Source organism: Gopherus flavomarginatus, chromosome 2 (genome assembly GCF_025201925.1).
Source record: "Gopherus flavomarginatus isolate rGopFla2 chromosome 2, rGopFla2.mat.asm, whole genome shotgun sequence".
Lineage (NCBI taxonomy): Eukaryota > Metazoa > Chordata > Testudines > Testudinidae > Gopherus > Gopherus flavomarginatus.
In genome coordinates this window covers 235,012,303-235,032,378 of record NC_066618.1, presented here as the reverse complement: position 1 = coordinate 235,032,378, position 20,076 = coordinate 235,012,303, and the positions used below count along the sequence as shown (strand labels likewise).

Here is a 20,076-nt window from a genome sequence, read left to right as displayed (position 1 = left end):
GACTTTGGATGAAACTAGTACAAGTGTGAGGGAATGGTGATTTTAATACTTACCCTCATTGCACTTAGATTGAAGCTGCAGTTATAAAAAAAAAGAGAGACAAGGAGAGCAGCTTTGGCACATCTTCAGTCAAAGTGGTGTGTGTGTGTGTGTGTGTGTGTGTGTGTGTGAGAGTGAGTGAAGTACCGGGCCAAATTTTGCCTGCAGCTAAAGCCATTTTGTTACCCCACTGAGTTGTCTGGGTGTAAATGGGAATAGAAGTCTAACGGCTCTGGCGGCAGAGCGTACTGTTAGTGTTAAATCCCATTTCTGTTATTTACTCTTCTGAGGCTAGTGAGAGGCTGCTCCAGTGTACTCTAACAGGAACAACTCCCTATAAGCTGTTCCACTGGCAGAGGACTGGCCAGAGTACTTTCTCCTGTTCCTGGCATCAACATCTCCTCACCTCCAAAGCGCCTCTTAAACTGGGGAGCAGGTGGTATGAAGTCAGCTATTCTGACTTTTTGACATCCAAGATTTCCTTCATAATGTTGGGAACTTCAGTTTCACTTTTAAGGCAGTTTTAATATCACTTTGGACCACTTTGGTGTAACAGTATGATTATGAAAGGGGCTGACAATCAGGCCCTAATGTCATAATTAGCACTCTTTTCTCAGACATGCATAAGTAACTTATTATAGGTGCATCTCTGGTTTTGGCAGCCTTGTATTCTACGTATGGAATTTGTAATCAGGGCTAGGTGGCATTAATTTTCTACTTTTCCATGCTCACCTTTAAGTAATTGATGGAACTACTATTGATTTCAGTGGAGGACGGGGGCCTTGGGGAAAAAAGCAGTTGGACAATCATGGTGTGTGCTGAAGTACTATGGATCATTCCCTAGACTGTCATTACATAAGTTTATTTGTAAGACACTATTACTTTTAAAGGAGGCCAGGATTTCACCCTAAGAGTGTCCTCACTCCTGCATTATGAAGGCACCATTGACTTCATACAATACATACGAACCGGCCAGATTCTGCCTCTTATAGATAGGTGGGGCTTGTTTTTCTTCTTCTTGTTCTGAAAACTGTAAAGGTGTGGATGTTCCTTTCCCCAAATTTCTGCAACAGCAGTTATAATTATGGTATTATTTCTAGGTTGATTTCTTGGCCTGGCTGAGACCATATCAGAATTGCTAAATTGTAGTGGTAATATCTTACATAGATGTAGTGCCTTTCATCCTCACAGATCTCAGAGCTCTTTCCAAATAGTATGTGATGTGATCTGTATCAATGAAATTTGATATATGATGGAATATGGTGGCAGCTGTTCCTGCCTGCTATATTTTGCCTTAAACATCCTTCCCCATCTTTCGTCCCAGAAAATAAGCCAGTTTCTTAGAGGGTATTCCATCAAGAAAAGAGAAATTATTCCTAACTATTGATTTCTGAGTTTGTCTCTGGGACAAACTGCTCAAATGTTTGACTAATGTGACCATATTGCATGGTATTTTCCCCTTTCAGTTTCAGAATAGTGAACCTGAGCCAATCAGTCATGATGTGCAGAACTAATTGTATAAACAAAGAAGTTCATTGAACGTTGCAAACTTAAAAAAACAAAACAAAAACGTGTATGTAAGGAGTTGCTAGGTATTAACCACTGTCAGCAACAATGTGCAGTTAATGTGACTGAAACTTTTTTTTAATTAATGTCAGTGTAGTCAATAAAACATTGAATCTACATTGATTGACCTATTTCAGTTTCCATTACTGAAGTGCTTGTGATGCACAAAAACACCTACCCCGTCGTGCTAATTAGCTAAACATGAATGGAACACAGGCCAATAAAAATAGGAGACATTAGGAAGGACTCATAGAACACTACTAATTTGACTCAGCATAGAAAGCATATAAATCAATATTCACACTTTTAAAATTAAGTATGTGAGATCAGTCTAGCTCTGTTTCACTACTAAAAACTGGAGAGCAAAATATATGCAGACAGTGGAGAGAGGTTCCGTGCTAGGGGTGAAATCTTGGTTCTCTTGATGTCAATGGGAGTTTTGCCATTGTCTACGATGGAGCAAGGATTTCACCCTACATGTCAATATGCATCTAAGTCTGCTTTCAAACCTGAAAAACAAAATGAGGTTCGTGGAATATTCCTAGTAGAATTCTATCAGCTACTGTAGGTAGAAGTGGAGGACAGGAAAGAATTGTTGGTAGTAAGAGAAGAAACTAGGTAAAAGGAAGAGTGAGACTGCACGAGCACAAGGTATAAATGGAAGAGGTAAGGGTGAAAAACCCGATGAACAGGGAGAAGCAGGATGGGGACCAGAATGGTTCCCGTGGTGGAAGAAGAACCGAATGGAGGCTGAGAGGGCAGCAGCCAACAGCAGCATGGCAAACAAGCGGGAAAATATCCAGGGTTCTCATGCTGTCAGAAGGCTGAGAAGGTTGCTCTCCTGGCAGCTTCCCCCTCATTGTGAGACGAGAGAGCACTCACCCAGCAGAGGGACAGGAAGGGGAGCTAGAAGGCCTAACCTTGGTTCTGACTGGTGCTGGCTGCTTTGAGGGAGGATCCTGAGAGTCTGGGAATTGTCATGGTCTCCTCCCTCCCCCCCGCAAGTTCCTCCTGGTTCCTGCTGCTCTTCCCCATGTGGGGTTGGAGTGGAGGAGAGAAAGTGGTGGGGTCCAATGCTCTGAGCATTTTTCTAAGCCTTATAGAACCAATCTTCTCATTCCCATGCTGATAAAGTGTAACAATTTGTCTTTAAGTAACGCAAGATTTATTGTTATGGCAAGTAGATGCCACAAGCTACCAGAAAATTATTGAGCACCTGGCAAATGGTGGTAGCATTTTAACAGGGCAGCTCTGATCTGTATAAAACATATTCCTTCTATATCATTAATATTGTCATTTTAAAGCAGAAATTCTGATTTCAACTAGTATAACCCACAAAGTTTTTAGAATTTGGAATGATGCATTGCACTAGTATGTTACCTTTGAAAAATACAAAATGACAAATTTTCAGTTGGAATAACTCAATTACTTCAATGGAGTTCCGTCAACAGAAAATCTGGCCCAAAATCTATATATATTAGAAAATGATCTGTGATGACAAACCTTCTGATATAAGAATGCTGTTTCATCTCATTTACACGGATGCCTGTCAAGAAGAGAATGCAGAAGTAAGAATCTGCTATAGGTGGGTGTGAACAAAGTGCCTTGTGCTATTATGCATATATAATTTCTCATACATATGATGACAAACATTTCCCAGGGGTATATGAATGCTGGATATAAATCCACCTTGCCAGAGTGCACAAGCAACTAGAGTTCTGCTCCAAGCTCACACCAAAATTGCCTACACTTGAAGACACTTGTTAAATTTGACACATTGAGGAATAATACAATTTTGCCTTAATCAAAAAGAATTTTTTTAAACTCCAAACTATATGATAATTTGTTATTTATAACAATTTTGTGATTCCACCTAGTGTGAGGATGACTTAGCCGAGAAGATGAGAAGCAATGAAATATTGCAAAAAGCCATCAATACTTTTCAGGAGGTGGCTAGCCTGCCAGACGTCCCTGCTGATTTGGTAAAATTGAGCCTGAAACGACAAGCAGACAGGCAGCAATTTCTTGGTAAGATTTAAATATGGCTTATATGTATGACTCAACTGTACACAATTTATGGGGGAGATTTTCAAATGTGCTTAAGCAAAGTAGGAACACTGACCAGTTCCACTGATTTTCAGTGGGACTTGTATACCCAAGTCCCTTACATACTTTTGAAAAAACTCCCCCTAAAATGCTGTTAGTTATTATTAGTTATTTGGATTACAGTAATGCCTAGAATGCCAAGAATTGGGCCACATTGTGCTAGGTGATGTGCCTATAGTGAATGACAGTCACTGACTCTTAAAGTTTATGATCTATACAGACAGAGATAGGAGAAGGAAGCTTTGGTAGGCCTAACTTCAGAGGTGTAATTGAGGAAAGGAGAGATTAAGTGCTTACATATGATCATGCAGAGAACCTGCAACAGAACAACCTTGGGTATCTCACTTCACCTCTCTGTCTCAGTTTTGCTATCTGTAAAATTGGTATAATGATACTTATCTTCACTTTGTAAAGTGCTTTGAGATCTACTCATGAAAAGCACTATACAATAGTTAGGTGATGTTGCTATTGTTGTTCTCCTGAGTGCCAGTCCAGTGTCTTTAGCCATTGTCCTTCCTCCTGGCATGTTTGGGAAAGTGCTGTTTCTCAAAACCAGACCATCATTTTTAATGCATATTTTGAGGTTTTAAAAATCTATTTTGAAGCTGTTAATGCACTGTTAAGGGATTGTAATTAGTGAGTATAACTCTGTTGACAAGAAATCTCATATTTATTATTGCTCACAAGCTTCCTGTCAGTTTTATTTGTTTAGTTTTATTCTATTAACATAATTTACACTCTTTGCTATTGAAACTCTTTCTAAGAAGCAGAAAGTTCAGTAAAGTATTACGCCATCACTTAGGTATTCTGTATCTCAGCTGTGTGGTTTGCTAGATCTCATGGGTTAAAGAACTACATGAAAACTATCTTAAACAACCAATCAGTTGGCTGACAAAAAATCACTTGTCTTCAGTGGTGTTACAGCCATGTTGGCCAGAGGATTTTAGAGAGACAAGGTGGGTAAGTTAATATCTTTTATTGGACCAACTTCTGTTGGTGAGAGAGGCCAGCTCTGGCACTCTTATACCTGAAGAAGAATGCTGTGTAAGCAACAAAACTGTCTTTCACAACAGAAGTTGATATAATAAAAGAGAGTACCTCCCCCCCTTGTCACTCAAAAATCACTTGTTTATTTAATGGATAAGGTCTTGCACTGGAGGTAGAGTACAACTGTACTCAGTACATTCATAGATAATTTAGGGCTACCTCTAGATTGTCTAATTCAGATGGTATCTTTAAAGTTTTCCTTGTATATTTGTGTGTTAAGGTTTTTATGAAGTAGCCCATCACCAGGGTATCTGAATTCTTACAGGCTTTTTTGTAAGTTGATCAAACTTTTCAGCTGATAACTTTAACTTACAATTCTATCTTCATATAGAACAATGGAAGCTTACTCATTATAGTCATGAAAAGGATCTGCCCCAAACTCAGAGCTGCATAAAAGAAACTTTAAAATTAGGCCTCAATTAATCTTAGTTAACTCATGTGATTAACTAAAAAAAAAATTAATCGTGATTTATTGTAGATTAAATTGCACTGTTAAACAATAGAATACCAATTGAAATTTACTAAATATTTTAGATGTTTTCTACATTTTCAAATATATTGATTACAATTACAACACAGAATATAACTTGTACAGTGCTCACTTTATATTATTATTTTTTATTACAAATATTTGCACTGTAAAAATGATGAAAGAAATATTTTGCAATTCACCTCATAGAAATAATGTAGTACAATCTTTTTATTGTGAGAGTTGAACTTACAGATGTATAATTATGCACAAAAAATAACTGCACTCAAAAACAAATCAATGTAAAACTTTAGCACTTACAAGTCCATTCAGTCCTACTTCTTGTTCAGACAATCGCTCAGATAAACAAGCTTGTTTACATTTATGGGAGATAATGCTGCCCTCTTCTTATTTACAATGTCACCTGAAAGTGAGAACAGACGTTCCCTTGGCACATTTGTATGCCCCTTCATGCTTCAGTCACTATTCCAGAGGACATACTTCCATGCTGATGACACTTGTTAAAAAATGTATTAATTAAATTTGTGACTGAACTCCTTGGGGAGATTTGACAAAACGCAAAGAAGTTATCAATGTGAGATTTCTGAAGATAGGTACAGCACTCGACCCAAGGTTTAAGAATCTGAAGTGCCTTCCAAAATCTGAGAAGGATGAGAGTGCGGACCATGCTTTCAGATGTCTTAAAAGAGCAACACTCAGATGCGGAAACTACAGAACATGAACAACCAAAAAATCTGGAATGATTACTTTATGAAGTCTTAAGAGTACAATTAAAATATAAAATCAACTTAGAAATACTGATTAAGAAGAAGAGAGAAGAGCTGCATCATGTATTCCATAATATTTAATGTTGTATTCAGCAGGACAGCTGACTTGCCCTTACTACAAAGTTTTTGCAAATAAATCTCTGACAAACTTCAGGGTATATCAAAAAACCCGTGACTGACATTTTTTTATCCAGGTTTAGTGTTTTAAATTAGGTACCTTGTGCATGTCCAGTCTTTACCTCCTGGCATACAGTGGAAAACATGCTCAATTTTCTTTAGAAAGAAATTGCAGAAGAGTGTTTTTTTCAAATGTCATCTGTTTCATTTGGGTTCAGGGATTTGGCTGGAAGGGGAGGGAAGAGAGACAGTGGGGAGAGGGCAGGGCCTGGCACAGAGCAGGGGTGGAGTATGGGTGGGGGCCACAGGCAGAAGAGGTGGACTGAGGAGCTAACCTCCCCCTTCACCCACCACCCATGACAGCAGGTAAGAGTGGGTCAGCTCCCGCACACTCAGTGCACACTGCAGTCTCCTTAGGCAGGGGCCATAGTCACAGAGCCGAATGCATTGGCACAACGCATTCTGCATGAGGGAGAGGGTAAGGGGGTCTCTGCGGGGAACTGTGACTCTCCGCCACCGTGCGGTGGGCAGGTGGCTCAGTATCCTTTGCCGCCGCATCCCTCCTTCTCTGCCGTCGGGTATAGGGGCACCAGTTTGATAATACTGCGTAGGGCCCCATAAATCCTAAGGACACCCCTGTGAAGAGACATATGAATCTTTATCGCATCTGGCATATAAATATCTTGCAATGCTGGCTACAACAGTGCCTTGCAAACACCTGTTCTCCCTTTCAGGTGACATTGTAAATAAGAGGGCAGCATTATCTCCTGCACAAATAACCAAACGTGTTTCTCTTAGTGATTGACTGAAGAAGAAGTAGGACTGTAGGCTAAAGTTTGACATTGTTTTATTTCTGAATGCAAGTTTTTTTGTGCATAATTCTACATTTGTAAGTTCGACATTTATGATAAAGAGATTGCACAACAGCAGTGGTTCTGAAAGCCGGTCTCCCGCTTATTCAGGGAAAGCCCCTGGTGGGCCGGGCCGGTTTGTCTACCTGCTGCGTCAGCAGGTTCAGCCGATTGCGGCTCCCACTGGCTGCGGTTCGCTGCTCCAGGCCAATGGGGGGCTGTGGGAAGGGTAGCCAGCACATCCCTCGGCCTGCACCACTTCCCGCAGCCCCCATTAGCCTGGAGTGGTGAACCACAGCCAGTGGGAGCCGCGATCGGCTGAACCTGTGGATGCGGCAGGTAAACAAACCCGCCCGGCCTGCCAGGGGCTTTCCCTGAACAAGCGGCGGACCGGCTTTGAGAACCAGTGCTTGTATTAGGTGAAATGAAAAAAACTATTTTATTTTTACAGTGCAGATATTTATAATAAAAATAAATATAAAGTGAGCACTGTGCACTTTGTATTCTGTGTTTAAATTGGAATCAATATATTTGAAAATGTGGAAAACATTCAAAAATATTTAAATAAATGGTATTCTATTATTGTTTAACAGCACAACAAATATTGTTAATCATTTGACAGCCCTATGTAAAATTCCTTCCCTAAAAAAAATCTGGAGACTTTTGGAATTTTGTCTTAAAAAGAAAGAAGGAAAGAAACTCTGAGCTCAGGTGCCCTCTGGGAGTCAGGAGACCTTGGCTTATTCAAAATGGCACTGATGCAACATGATTTGAAAGGAATCCCTTATGCACATATTTTGAAAAATAAATGTTGAGTGCCTCAGTTTTTAAGTTGCCTATCTTTAGACTCAAATGCCCTGACATTCAGTGATGGCAGCACCAATATCTCCCACTGATTTCAGCTGGACTTGTGGGTTCTGATAATCACAATGTAGGAACTAAAGTTAGGACCCCAAAACTGAAGCTGCCAAACTAGAGGGCACTTTTGAAAATTTAGGTCCCAGTCCTGTGATGATCCAAGCTGACCCCCGAACTCATACAAAGCCTGACTGACTTCAGTAGGCATAAGAGTCCATCCAGATAGATCAGTTTTCAGGACTGGCTTGCTCTTAACTTCTCTGTTCTTCAGGCAGATCCCAGTGCTTAGTTAAGAACATGCTTAAATGATTTGATTTATCAGGGCCAAAATTTGAGTTAAAGTGCTTTCCTGACTTCATGGAGCACTTTGAGATCTGCAGAAGAATAGTAGCTACAAAAATGTAAGATATTATTACTATTATTGCCATACATAGAATTGTAATGTAAAGTATTATTACTATTACTGTCATACATAGAATTGTCCACTAGAGGCTCCCATAATCCTGGAAGATATGTACAATACCATTGGAGATTTCTTAGGTATTGCTTGTAAGGTGAGAAGGAACTAGTTAAATGTATTCATATGTAATGAAATCCTCTTTTATGTTCTGCATCATCAGTGATCATTAATAAAAGGTGGGGTACACAATTCTTTGATTAGCATTTATTTCATGTTATATTTGTTATATTCACTTTTATTCAATCAAATTAGGTCACATGAGAAGTTCTCTGGTTACTCTTCAGAAACTAGTTCATCTGTTTCCCAATGATATCTCGTTGAAGAATGATCTTGGAGTGGGTTACCTCTTAATAGGAGATAACAGTAATGCCAAGAAAGTTTATGAGGAGGTGAGCTTCCATTTCATATCAGCTGAGAAAAAAATACATTGTTAAAGTATTTATTCAAAAGTTTTCTTATTTAACTCTCTTAATGCTTTGTAAAGCAAATCACCTGTATGTATGACTCTTAAGGGTTAACATAAATAACTCTTTGCTCATGAATAGTTGATCTTAAATTGGTTATTCAAATATTCCTGTTATCAAGATATTAAACACTCTTCTTTATAGACTAGTAAAGTTCAGATGAAACTCTTTTTCACATGATTAACATAAATTGGCTCCTTATACCTTAGGGTAACCAGCTGTGTGTGTATTTATATACTATTGTACATAGGAATCTAATGTTCATGATGAGAGGTGAAGACTTCTAATTATCTATACAACAGAATACAGCAGAGACCCTTACTTTGCTCTGCCAGTGTGCCTCAGCCCTGTTCTGGAGAGATGGATGTGTAGGCCCTACCAACTTCACAGCCATGAAAAACACGTCACGGACAATGAAATCAGACTTCCCCATGAAATCTAGCTAAAGAAGGGAGGAAGAATGGGCAGGGCAGGGTTGGGGTGCCACAGCTGTGGGCATCTACTGTACATCGGGCTCTAGCTGCTAATCAGCTGAGTTCTGGAGGGATGGGACTTCCTCTTCTCTTGCATAGACACTCTTGGGAGGAAATCAGACTCACCTGCACCTCCGGGTACCTCCTCCGGCTGCAGGAAGCCCCTGGAGGTGGGTCTCATCCCCCCCCCCACACACACACAAGGGCCATGTACGGGAAGAGGAAGTCCTGTCCCTTCCCAATCTGGCCGGAGCTAAGAACCCCTGGCTGGGGCACTCCCAATAGCACAGGGGAGATCAGACTGACCTCTGGGACCCTCCCCCGGCTGCAGGAAGCTCCACGGGTTTTGCTTTCAGAGCCCAGCTATGAAGGCAGAGCAGAAGTGAGGATGGCAATCCTGCAAACCCCCCGCCCACCACAACTTTTGAGTTGGGACCCCTGCAGTTACAGCATCATGAAATTTCAGATTTAAACATCTGAAAACATGAAGTTGACCAATTTTAAAACTGGCCATGAAATTGATCAAAATGGGCCATAAATTTGGTAGGGCTCTAGGGATGTGTTAGGGTGGTTCAATCTCTGACCTTTCAAACCTCTTCTTTGCTCAGACTGCCAACACAAGTGCTAGTTTAATCACTTTTTTTATGTGGTGTCTTGTTCACCAGGATTGATGCTGCTTACTTGTAACCTGGCAGAAGCTCCACTCATCTGGGAGGGATTCCCTGCCCACATGACAGAGAAAGCAGGAAACCCCTCTCACCATGTGTGGAGTTTCATGTGGGCTGGCGGGTCAGAAGCTTCCAGAGCTCAGGCTGCGTGAGGGGCTGTTCCCTGCTGAGTGAGGGGAGGCCGTGTCCTTCCCCTGAAGATGCTGGTGCTCTTGTTGGACCACCTGAGCTACAGGATTAATTAGATTGGCCAGCGCAGGAGAAGGCCGTTATCCAAAGTGAGGAATGGGCTCAGCTGGTTGGTGCCATGTGCTGGGTCCATAGAGTAGCCAGTTGCTACTGTAGCAAATAAAATTGTTGCTATACCTTGCACAGCTCTGTGTCTCCCACTTTCCTGGGAGGTAGAGGGAGCTCCTGCCCCATGTGGTGCCTCCAGAGGATCGATGAGCTGCTGTAGCCAGATGTCATGTTTACGGGAGGGTGTGGTTCAAGCAAGGAGACCAGTCCCTGTACTCACCTTCCATGTGTTCTCAGCACAGTGTTTGCTGTAGCTGCTGCTGCTTTGGCATCTTGTATAAACCCAGCCTTAGAATGTTAATGTTCAGGTATTATTTTGGCATGCTGCCAACATTTTCCTGCAGAACACAAGTGAGACCAAAGAAATGGCAATTTGTAATAGTTGGTATCTCAGCCAAATCTGCACAGAATTTCATAGAACAAAGAAAAGGCATGTCTCTAGCCCAAGGTCTGTCTTCCTTCTGAATTTCAATGGCATGTTGCTAACAGTGTAGGTGTTAGAGTTTGTTTGAAAAGGTCACAAGAATCCTTTATAATGTGGGGAGGGGAGACATAAGGCAACCTAAATATAGATAGGGGTTGCTATCAGCTCTCCCTGTAATTATTCTGATATTACTACATTGTACAAATTTTGCTGTACCACACACAAAAAAATGGTTCTAAGACAAAATATGAAAAGTTATTCCTGGTCTGTTTTGAATATCTTTTTTGCCATGGTGCTGGAGGCTTCCCAAATACAATTACTTCCTTTCGCAGATCACTAGCCAGTTAAATGAAGTAGACCACAATAATGCTTTATCCTTGTAAAAGAGCAGCTCATGCCTCATTGGATAGTTTGGCAGAGATTCTATTTGAAATAATACATCTTTTTTCTCATATTCTGACTCTCCTGTGAGCGAAACCCTGACATCCTAACTCACAAAAAACGTCCATAGATTTCAACGAGAGGATGGTTGGTTATTATGGCACAGGCTGGGCCTCTGGATTCTGTTGCTGTTTCCACCACAGAATCCTTGTGTGACCTTGGGCAAGTCACATAATCTCTCTGTGCCTCAGTTTCCCTTCATTAAAATGATGATAACACTTCATTTTTCCTGTCTGTTTTGTCAGTGTAGAATGTTAGCTCTTTGAGTAGTCAGGAACCGTTTGTCATTGGACAGTGTCTAGCACAAAGGAACCCAGTTTTTTTCTGGGGCCTCTAAATGCTACCATAATACAAATAATAATAATAAAAAATAACAATAACCACTACTTTCTTTAGTAAGAAATAAATATGGATCTCAGTATTTGGCCTAGTGTACAGAATCCAGATTTTTGTTTTTCTTCCCACAAGTAACTTGAAAAGTTTTGGGTGGTTTCCTACCTGTTTTAGGGGCCCAATCCTGTGCAGTTCTAAGAGTTCTCAGTTTCCACTGAGTCACAAAGACGGACGCATCATTACATAGGATCAAATCCTAAAATCCTAAATCAGTAATGAAATTTATTTTGATTTAATTCTAAATAGCTACATTTTAAAAGAATATTGCTAAAAATCATTTCTCACTTCAAGCAGTGACCTGGTTTTAGGTTTCCTTTGAATGTTATGTTTAGGAATTCAGGAACAGTACATTAAAAGCAATCTTTGGAGGAGTTACAGATTTGTTTTCAAAGGTCTACAGATCATGATTTAACACTTTTCAAGGAATTCCTCACTTGCAGTGATCTGAAGGCAAATTCTCTGTCTGCCCCTTTGTGCCACTGATTGGTTATTATTCTGAATAACCCCAGAGGTTTATTTCTATATCCATGATTAATATTTAACGAACTAAGGGGCAATTTAGCATAACTTGTTTCTAAACATAATTAATATGCTATGCAACAATAGCAACAGGTTAATATAATTTACATTAAATGCTTCAAGTGTACTTTCTGCTGATTTTTATTGAATCATTCTCCTGGAGTGGTAATGAATGTAGATTTTTGTCTTACTGCAGCTAGATATTGTTTAAAATTAACTATCATGCCAAGTGGCTTGTAAAACTAAGTCAGATGTTGTATGTTTGGACTTTCTAGCTTAGTTAATCAGATGTAACAAAATTATATAGCACATAAATACTATTGAAACTCAATTTGTTTAGCCCTCTAGGGGCAGCTTCTTGGAACAGAATTATTATCTATAGAATATTGTAGCCAAAAGATGTAAAATCAATAGCAATACCATTTTTTTCTGAATGGATGGTCAAACAGATTTTAACTGTGGATTGCCAACTCCATATTTTTACTAGTAATCTTTCTTTCTTTCTTTCTTTCTTTCTTTCTTTCTTTCTTTCTTTCTTTCTTTCTTTCTAGAATTTTATAGACTCCCAAACAGATTATCTATTGGATTGAACCTTTGTAGTAATTTATTCCTGAGAAAAGTGGGTGTAAAATGCAATCAATCTTAGGTATTGGCATTTTACACACTTTGTACTCAGTTTGCACAGATAAAAATGATTATATAAGGTGTAAGAGAGCATAGAGTCTAGTCCAAAGGAAAGAAGAGAAGGCACTTGACCAAAGAACTTAAGAGGCATGACTGTGTGTTGTTAGACAATTACTGGAAAAGATAAGGGAATATATGGGTGAAACATGTATGTGCATTCCTAAGGACTGGCATATAACTAGTAGTCTCAGGAATGTTTTTGCTTTTTTAAAATATTGCAGGCTTCACTATTGCCTTAGCCCTGTTCTACACTTAAAATTTAGATCAACCTAGCCACATTGCTCAGGGTATGAAGAATTTACTTCCTCGAGCACAGGCACTGACTTTCATTTTTCTGGGTGAGTGCTGTACCCCAAAGCCCTGCCCCCACTCCACCCCTTATCCCAAGGCCCCACCCTTGGCCCCACCTCTTTCTGCCCCCACTCCACCCCCTCCCCTGAGCACATCCTGCCCTCGCTCCACCTCTTCACTCCCCATGCCTCCCCCTGCCCCCAGCACCTCCTGCCTGCAGCAGAACAGCTGATTGGCAGATGGGTGCTAAGCACCCACTATTTTTTTTCTCTGGGTACTCCAGGTCCAGAGCACCGATGGAGACTGTGCCTATGTCCCTGAGTGCCATAGTGAAGCCAGCCTAACTCCCCGTGTTGACATGGCTAGGTCGACAGAAGAATCCTTCCATCCACATAGCTACTGCCACGTGAGGAGGTGGATTGCCTACATCAGTGGAAAACCCCCTTCCTTTGATGTAGGGAAAGCCTAGACTATGGTGCTAGAGCAGCAACTGTGCTGCTGTAGCCCCCAGTGCATATACAGGCCCCCAGAGTTGGTCACTTTACTGGATCCGCAGCTGGTGTAAATTGGCATAGCTCCATTGATCTCCGTGGAGCTCTGCTGATTAAGCTGAGGTTCTCTCCTGGTATCTGTGCCCATTCTTCCATTATTTTAAGAAATGAGAAGTTGTAACAAAAGACACACTTAAGAATGTAATTGATATCATATAATACCACACATGACACTAAGGTAAACACATAATTAGTCTCAAAAAAAGAGAGGAGGGTGAAAGTGGTGAGTGTAGTTTGAGGGTATTGAAGCTTAGACTCACCTTCTTCACACTTCACCCTTTGCTTGAAACACTCCCATTCGACAGGGAGGAGAAGATGCATACAATACTGTGATGCTCCCCGGGGACACTCCGCTGCCATCTGCCCTTAGCCAGCGGAAGCCTGCTTAGGGTGACCAGATGTAACGATTTTATAGGGACAATCCTGATATTTGGGGCTTTTTTTATATGGGTACCTATTACCCCGAACACTCTGTCCCGATTTTTCATACTTGCTGTCTGGTCACCCTAAACTTTGTCTGTGGGTCGGCTCCCAAACACCACCAGCCTCTGGCAACATTTACAGTGTTCTCCAGACCTCCACAGGCCCTGCTTTCTTGTTACAGGCTAATGATAGGCACTTTCCAACCCCCGAGTCTTCCAAGCATCTCCCTGGAGTGCCCAGCCCCTGATCCACTGGACACTCACAGAATTCCCAGAGGCCCTATTCCCAAAGGAACAGTACCCACAGTTTGCCAGTTAAACCATAGAACTCAGCTCTGCCTAACATACAGCACTTAGATTTGTTTATAGAGAAAGCAAGTATAAGTTTATTTAACAAAGACCAGAGAGTCAAATGATAGCAAGCAGAAGTACTTGGGTTACATCAGAACAAAGGGTTACATCTGAAATCAAATCATAACACACATACTGGAGCCTAAACTTAACTAATAAAATATTGCCATGTCAAGAGCAAAAGCTCAGATCCTTCCAGCATACTACAGTAAGGCGTGGCTGTGTTCATGAAATAACCATGCTGTCCTTTCGCCTCCTCAGTGGAAAGATTTATAGTTTTTGTCTCTACAGTTATAGTCCAAAAATCCATTGTCTGTGAGCAGGATAACCCCTCCTGCTTGTGTTTTCCTGTCTGGGGCCTCCCCTGGAGACTTTACGATCACTTGATTAGCATTTTGCTCAGACAGTAATGGGTGTCCATTGTGAACCATACAATACTCAGTTTGCATATAGACAGACAGATAAACGTCTCTTGCCTGAAAAAATTTTTTCTCAACCTTTTTGTCCCAAGCCACAGACCTGAAGAACATAAATTTCAGTATATAAACATAACTCCTTACATGTTCTGTGTACGCACATTTTGCAATGATTATGAGGATCAGTATGACAGGCTTTTATTAAAGACCTTATATGACACTTTTTGGTGAACTACTATGTGGATACCAGACACCAGAAGATCCCTATAACCTCTATGCACCCCTGTGCCCTCTGTCAGCTGGTGCTAAGAGGTCCCTAGGTTACAAATATCCTCTCTAAGCCACTCACACTTGAACGAGGCTAACTCAAGAGAATTAACTTGAGTGTAGATTACTCGAGCTAACTCTGCAGTGAAGGCCCACTGTACGAGACGTGAGGGGGAGGAAAGGAAAATAAAGAAATGTAGCTGGACAGCTAAGAGATGTGCAGATGGTGTTAATTTGTGCAGCTTGTGATTTCTAACCATAAAGATGTGCTTGACACTGTTTTACTGTACACATAAATTATTGTAGCGAGATACATAAGTGTAATGAATGAGCCTGGAAAAACCTGACCAAGTCAAGTGATTCTTAGAGAGTTGTTAGCAGATGATAATGTTTGTTTTAAACCACAAAATCCTGACATGATTGTTGGTCTGCCACATACTGAGCAACCTAAGTTAATTTTTAAAAGAAATCCATAAATGATTATATAATAATTATTAATTTGCTTTAAAACAGGTTCTGAGTCAGGCTCCAAATGATGGCTTTGCTAAAGTACATTATGGCTTCATTCTCAAGGCAGAAAACAAGATAGCAGAGAGCATTCCATATTTGAAGGTAAAATTCCCGTTTTCTTTCTTTCTTTCTTTCAAAATACATTTTACTGGTAGAAAAATGGTAGAAAGGGGGTGGGGTGGAGGAAATTGTGATAACACAGCTTTAGCTATAAGCCCAATAGTTATAAATATCCATTTATACTACCCCAAAATATATTCATAACTGCACAGATCTGTAAACTGAGACACCCTTATATATCCAAGATTCATCAAGATTCAAGCACAAAGTATTAATGTTTCCTTGGTCACTAATGAATGATTTTACGTGATGGACAGGTTTGAGTATCTGTTTGTTTTGAGATTGGCAGTTTGGGGCCAACCTTAAGGTTCCTGATTAATCCATCTTATCCATTTGCATACTTTTGAATGTTTGGGAGGAAAGTTTGTAAAGTGAAACCCTGGCTTGGAATTTCCAGGCTTTCAAAAAAACAGAAAACCTTTTTGGAGGGAGGGGTGGGAAGGAGGAGGCAGTTGAAAAACGACAGTGTTTTAAAGAATTTTTTGGCTGAAGTAAGTGTTATACATTCAACCTCAGTGGGTAGTGATCAATGGCTCAATGTCTAGTTGGCAGCCAGTATCAAGAGGAGTGCCCCAGGGGTCGGTCCAGGGGCTGGTTTTGTTCAACATCTTCGTTAATGATCTGGATGATGGGATGGATTTCACCCTCAGCAAGTTTGTGGATGCCACTAAGCTGAGGGGAGAGGTAAATACGCTGGAAGGTAGGGATAGGGTCCAAAGTGATCTAGACAAATTGGAGGATTAGGACAAAAGAAATCTAATGCAGTTCAGCCAAGGACAAGTGCAAAGTCCTGCAATTAGGACAGAAAAATCCCATGCACTGCTACAGACTAGGGACTGAATGGCTAGGCTGCGGTTCTGCAGAAAAGGACCTAGGGGTTACAGTGGATGAGAAGCTGGATATGAGTCAACAGTGTGCCCTTGTTGCCAAGAAGGCAGATGGCATTTTGGGCTGTATAAGTAGGGGCATTGCTAGCAGATTGAGGGACGTGATCATTCCCCTCTATTCGACATTGGCGAGGCCTCATCTGGAGTACTGTGTCCAGTTTTGGTCCCCACGCTACAAGAAGGATATGGAAAAATTGGGAAGAGTCCAGCGGAGGGCAACAAAAATGATTAGGATGCTGAGGCACGTGGCTTATGTGGAGAGCCTGAGGGCTTGTTTAGTCTGCAGAAGAGAAGAGTGAGGGGGGATTTGATAACAGCTTTCAACTAGCTGCAGGAGGTTCCAAAGAGGATGGAGCTCGACTGTTCTCAGTGGTGGCAGATGACAGAACAAAAAGCAATGGTCTCAAGTTGCAGTGGGAGAGGTCTAGGTTGGATATTAGGAAAAACTATTTCACTAGGAGGGTGGTGAAGCACTGGAATGGGTTACCTAGGGAGGTGGTGGAATCTCCATTCTTAGAGGTTTTTAAGGCCCGGTTTGACAAACCCTGGCTGGGATGATTTAGTTTGGGTTGGTCTTGCTTTGAGCAGGGGGTTGAACTAGATGACCTCCTGAGATCTCTTCCAATCTTAATCTTCTATGATTCTTCTGAGTCTACGAACCTAAATTTCAGGATAACAAATAATTTTGCATATATATAGTTATATAATGATGTATTTTAGATGCCTATTTCTTGGATTGATTGGACAGCATACTGTAACAGCAAAATTAACTCCGTTTTACTAGTGTTACTTTTTCTTTCTTTCTCTAGGAAGGCCTAGAGTCTGGTGACCCTGGCACTGATGATGGACGCTTTTATTTTCATTTAGGTGATGCCCTGCAGAGAGTTGGAAACAAAGAGGTATGAGTCTTACATATCCCTTATTCTAAAAAATGCAGTCCTGCAAGGTGCTGGGCGCTCTTTTTCCAGTTCAGGAAACCATCTAATCATAGTCTTAACATTGGGAATGTGAGTAATCCCATTGGTTTAAGAGCCCAGAATCTGGTGGAGCTCAGACTATAGGACAGCAGCAGCAGAAAGTCTGCCTGGAGTGTGGGTGCACAGCAACCCGTTAACAAATCCTGGTCCACCCAGCCAGGGCAGGGCAGAAGGGAAGGGCACAGAAAGATAACCAGTGCAAACCAAGGAGTGGGCAGGGAAGCCAGGGAGGGCTAGTCAGGGGGCCAGGGAAATTCAGAGATTCAGTGAGTGAAATTTTTGACTAAAAAGGATCTGTGTTTGACTAAAAGGTATGCTGCTACCACTGCAGGTAGAACCAGCCATGGACTACAGGAACTTTTCCCCCAGGGACAAAAATAGAGGAATACAGTGTATGTTTGCTCACAGGTTCAATGTAACAAACTCCCTTAGACCTCAACTCTGGGAGTAGGGCTCTCACTGCAACAGACATATAAGTAGTGCAGGACTTTGAACCCATGCATTGGTTTCCAGTATTCATTCGTGTGTTAGATTAGCAGGCAGATCAGAAAAATAGGATCCTTGCATAAATATTGAGGATTTTTCTTCAAGGCATAATGAGCACAAAATATAATGGAAACCAAGAGAGCTTCTGATTTATTGAATTTAGTAAATTCAAGGTTACACATGTGGATTAGCCCTGCTTCTTTTGAGGGGAAATCAGAAAATGTTTTTTAAATTATGAATCCTAATGTTGACATGAGAATAAAAAGATTCTTTGATAAGGAATATGGACAGCTGAAAATAAGAAAGCACTGTCCTGAGAGTCTTCTATTTGTATGTTATTTGTCAGTGGAAAAAAAATATTTCAGAGGCATTGACATTCAAGCCATTTTAGAAATGCAGTCAGTCCTTTTGTGTATCTTATATCCAGTCAGTGGAACAAAAGAATCTGCTCATGGCATTTCTGCAGTCAACATAAACCAGTGGCTATAATCAGACTTTGTCTGGGATCTTAACTGGAACCAGATAACCAAATATGACTGCCCTTCAATTATTCTATAAAAATCTTATATTATAACTCCTCATGGAACAGTTAGTCTGAAGCTAAATCTCCAGATCCAGGTGACAACATTTTAGCACCTGAATTTTCAAAGTTAGGCTATCTCCTGTGGAAGTATAATAAAATATCCCTCTGCTGAATTCTTGTGGATTTGAAATTTCATTTTCAAGTAAGAATTAGTTGGCCTCCCTTATAGATATATGGAAAACAAAATTGAAATTCTTTTATGCTCAAAGAGGAGAAGATTAAGGAGAAGAATAATCTTGCTTGTAAGGATCGTACTAGAGGACTAAATTATTGATTATATGTGGCTAACAATACCACACAGACACAATTAATTTGTACCATCCTAATTCCCAAGTAGGGATTTGTACTAATGTTTATGGAGTTGAAGGCCAAAGTTATGTAGAAAAAGATCTGATCAATGATGAATGAACTTCTGCTTTAACAGAGCAGACTGTTAAATTTATCACAATGGAAAGTCCACTGTTAACCTAAATTTTTCTCACTGGCCTTGCTAGACTTGCTGAATTTCAAGATTTAATCAAGGAAAGAGATCAGTACATAAGGAACATATGGAATTGTCATCACAGAAGGTAGACATTCATCTATTAGGGCTAAATTAGCAATTCAACTTTGGTAAATTGCATAGGGTAGAGTAGAAGAGGCTCTTCCAACTCAAATAAGATGGTACACTGAATAATAAAAATATAAAATTAATAAAAAGTGTTATGTAAAGAATAAGTGGAGAAAATGATTTTTCATGGGGATTATATGGACTAAGTACTTATCAGACTATTAATAAATTGGAAAACATTGTTTATTGCTGCAGCTATCTTAAATTGTAGAGTGGGCTCCACCTAATCTTTCCCTACCTTAACAGATGTATTTGAAATAAAAATGTTTTTAATATGGGCTAACAATAATATACAACCCTACACATAAACAGCACTGGTGATCTTTCCACAGTCAGTAGTTGAAATAGGTAATTCATACTCTTGTCACCTGGGCTAGCTTTAGGTATATTGCAAATGAACGCAGATAGTGAGCGTGTAAAGCCATAGTTGTTACAACCTACAGGCTGAGGAACATAGGTTAAAAATCATCCTGTTTCCATTTCAGAGGCGTAACCCAGATAAGCTTAAACTATAAAGATATACTGGAAATTACCCACGATAATGCATAACATTTTTATGATCCATATCTAAAGAGACAACTTTAAAAATCTCCTCTCAGAAGCTTGTAATATTTTATAGCAGTCAAAAGGAAAAGCTTGGAGGCTGTCCACTGTTGTTCTGTTTGTCAACATGGCTTTTCAGTGCTTCATACATCCACTGTAAGAGCACATTTTGCAGCAATTCTCTCCTTCATAGATCATCAGAGTTTTATACACCAGAGAGTATCATCCGACATTTTAAGAGTGACGAAAACTTAAACATACACCTCCAAAGAAATAATTATCTCTGGTTTCATAGTCCTGGATGGTTGTTCATAACTTTTCTTTGAAATCCAACTCATCCACTAAAGTGTAAAGTACTTTTTATTTGAACAAAAGTGTATTAAGTAATTGGTTAAAGT

At 40.3% G+C, this 20,076-nt stretch overlaps 1 protein-coding gene across 19 annotated transcripts in view; it reads left to right on the top strand.

Moving 5' to 3' along the window:
• Positions 1–20,076, top strand: part of ASPH (aspartate beta-hydroxylase) — a 201,058-nt gene that overhangs the window by 152,804 nt on the left and 28,178 nt on the right. For 18 of the 19 annotated variants that reach the window (XR_007772620.1, XM_050940775.1, XM_050940774.1 and 15 more), the window contains 4 exons: positions 3,483–3,633; positions 8,554–8,690; positions 15,476–15,574; positions 17,289–17,378. Coding sequence is in view for 18 of the 19 variants with exons in the window: in XM_050940775.1 (XP_050796732.1) it covers positions 3,483–3,633; positions 8,554–8,690; positions 15,476–15,574; positions 17,289–17,378 (477 nt within the window). In the remaining variant the exon portion in view is untranslated. Of the gene's footprint in view, positions 1–3,482; positions 3,634–8,553; positions 8,691–9,903; positions 9,994–15,475; positions 15,575–17,288; positions 17,379–20,076 lie in introns of those variants that run through there. The other variant, XM_050940778.1, reaches the window with a different exon arrangement.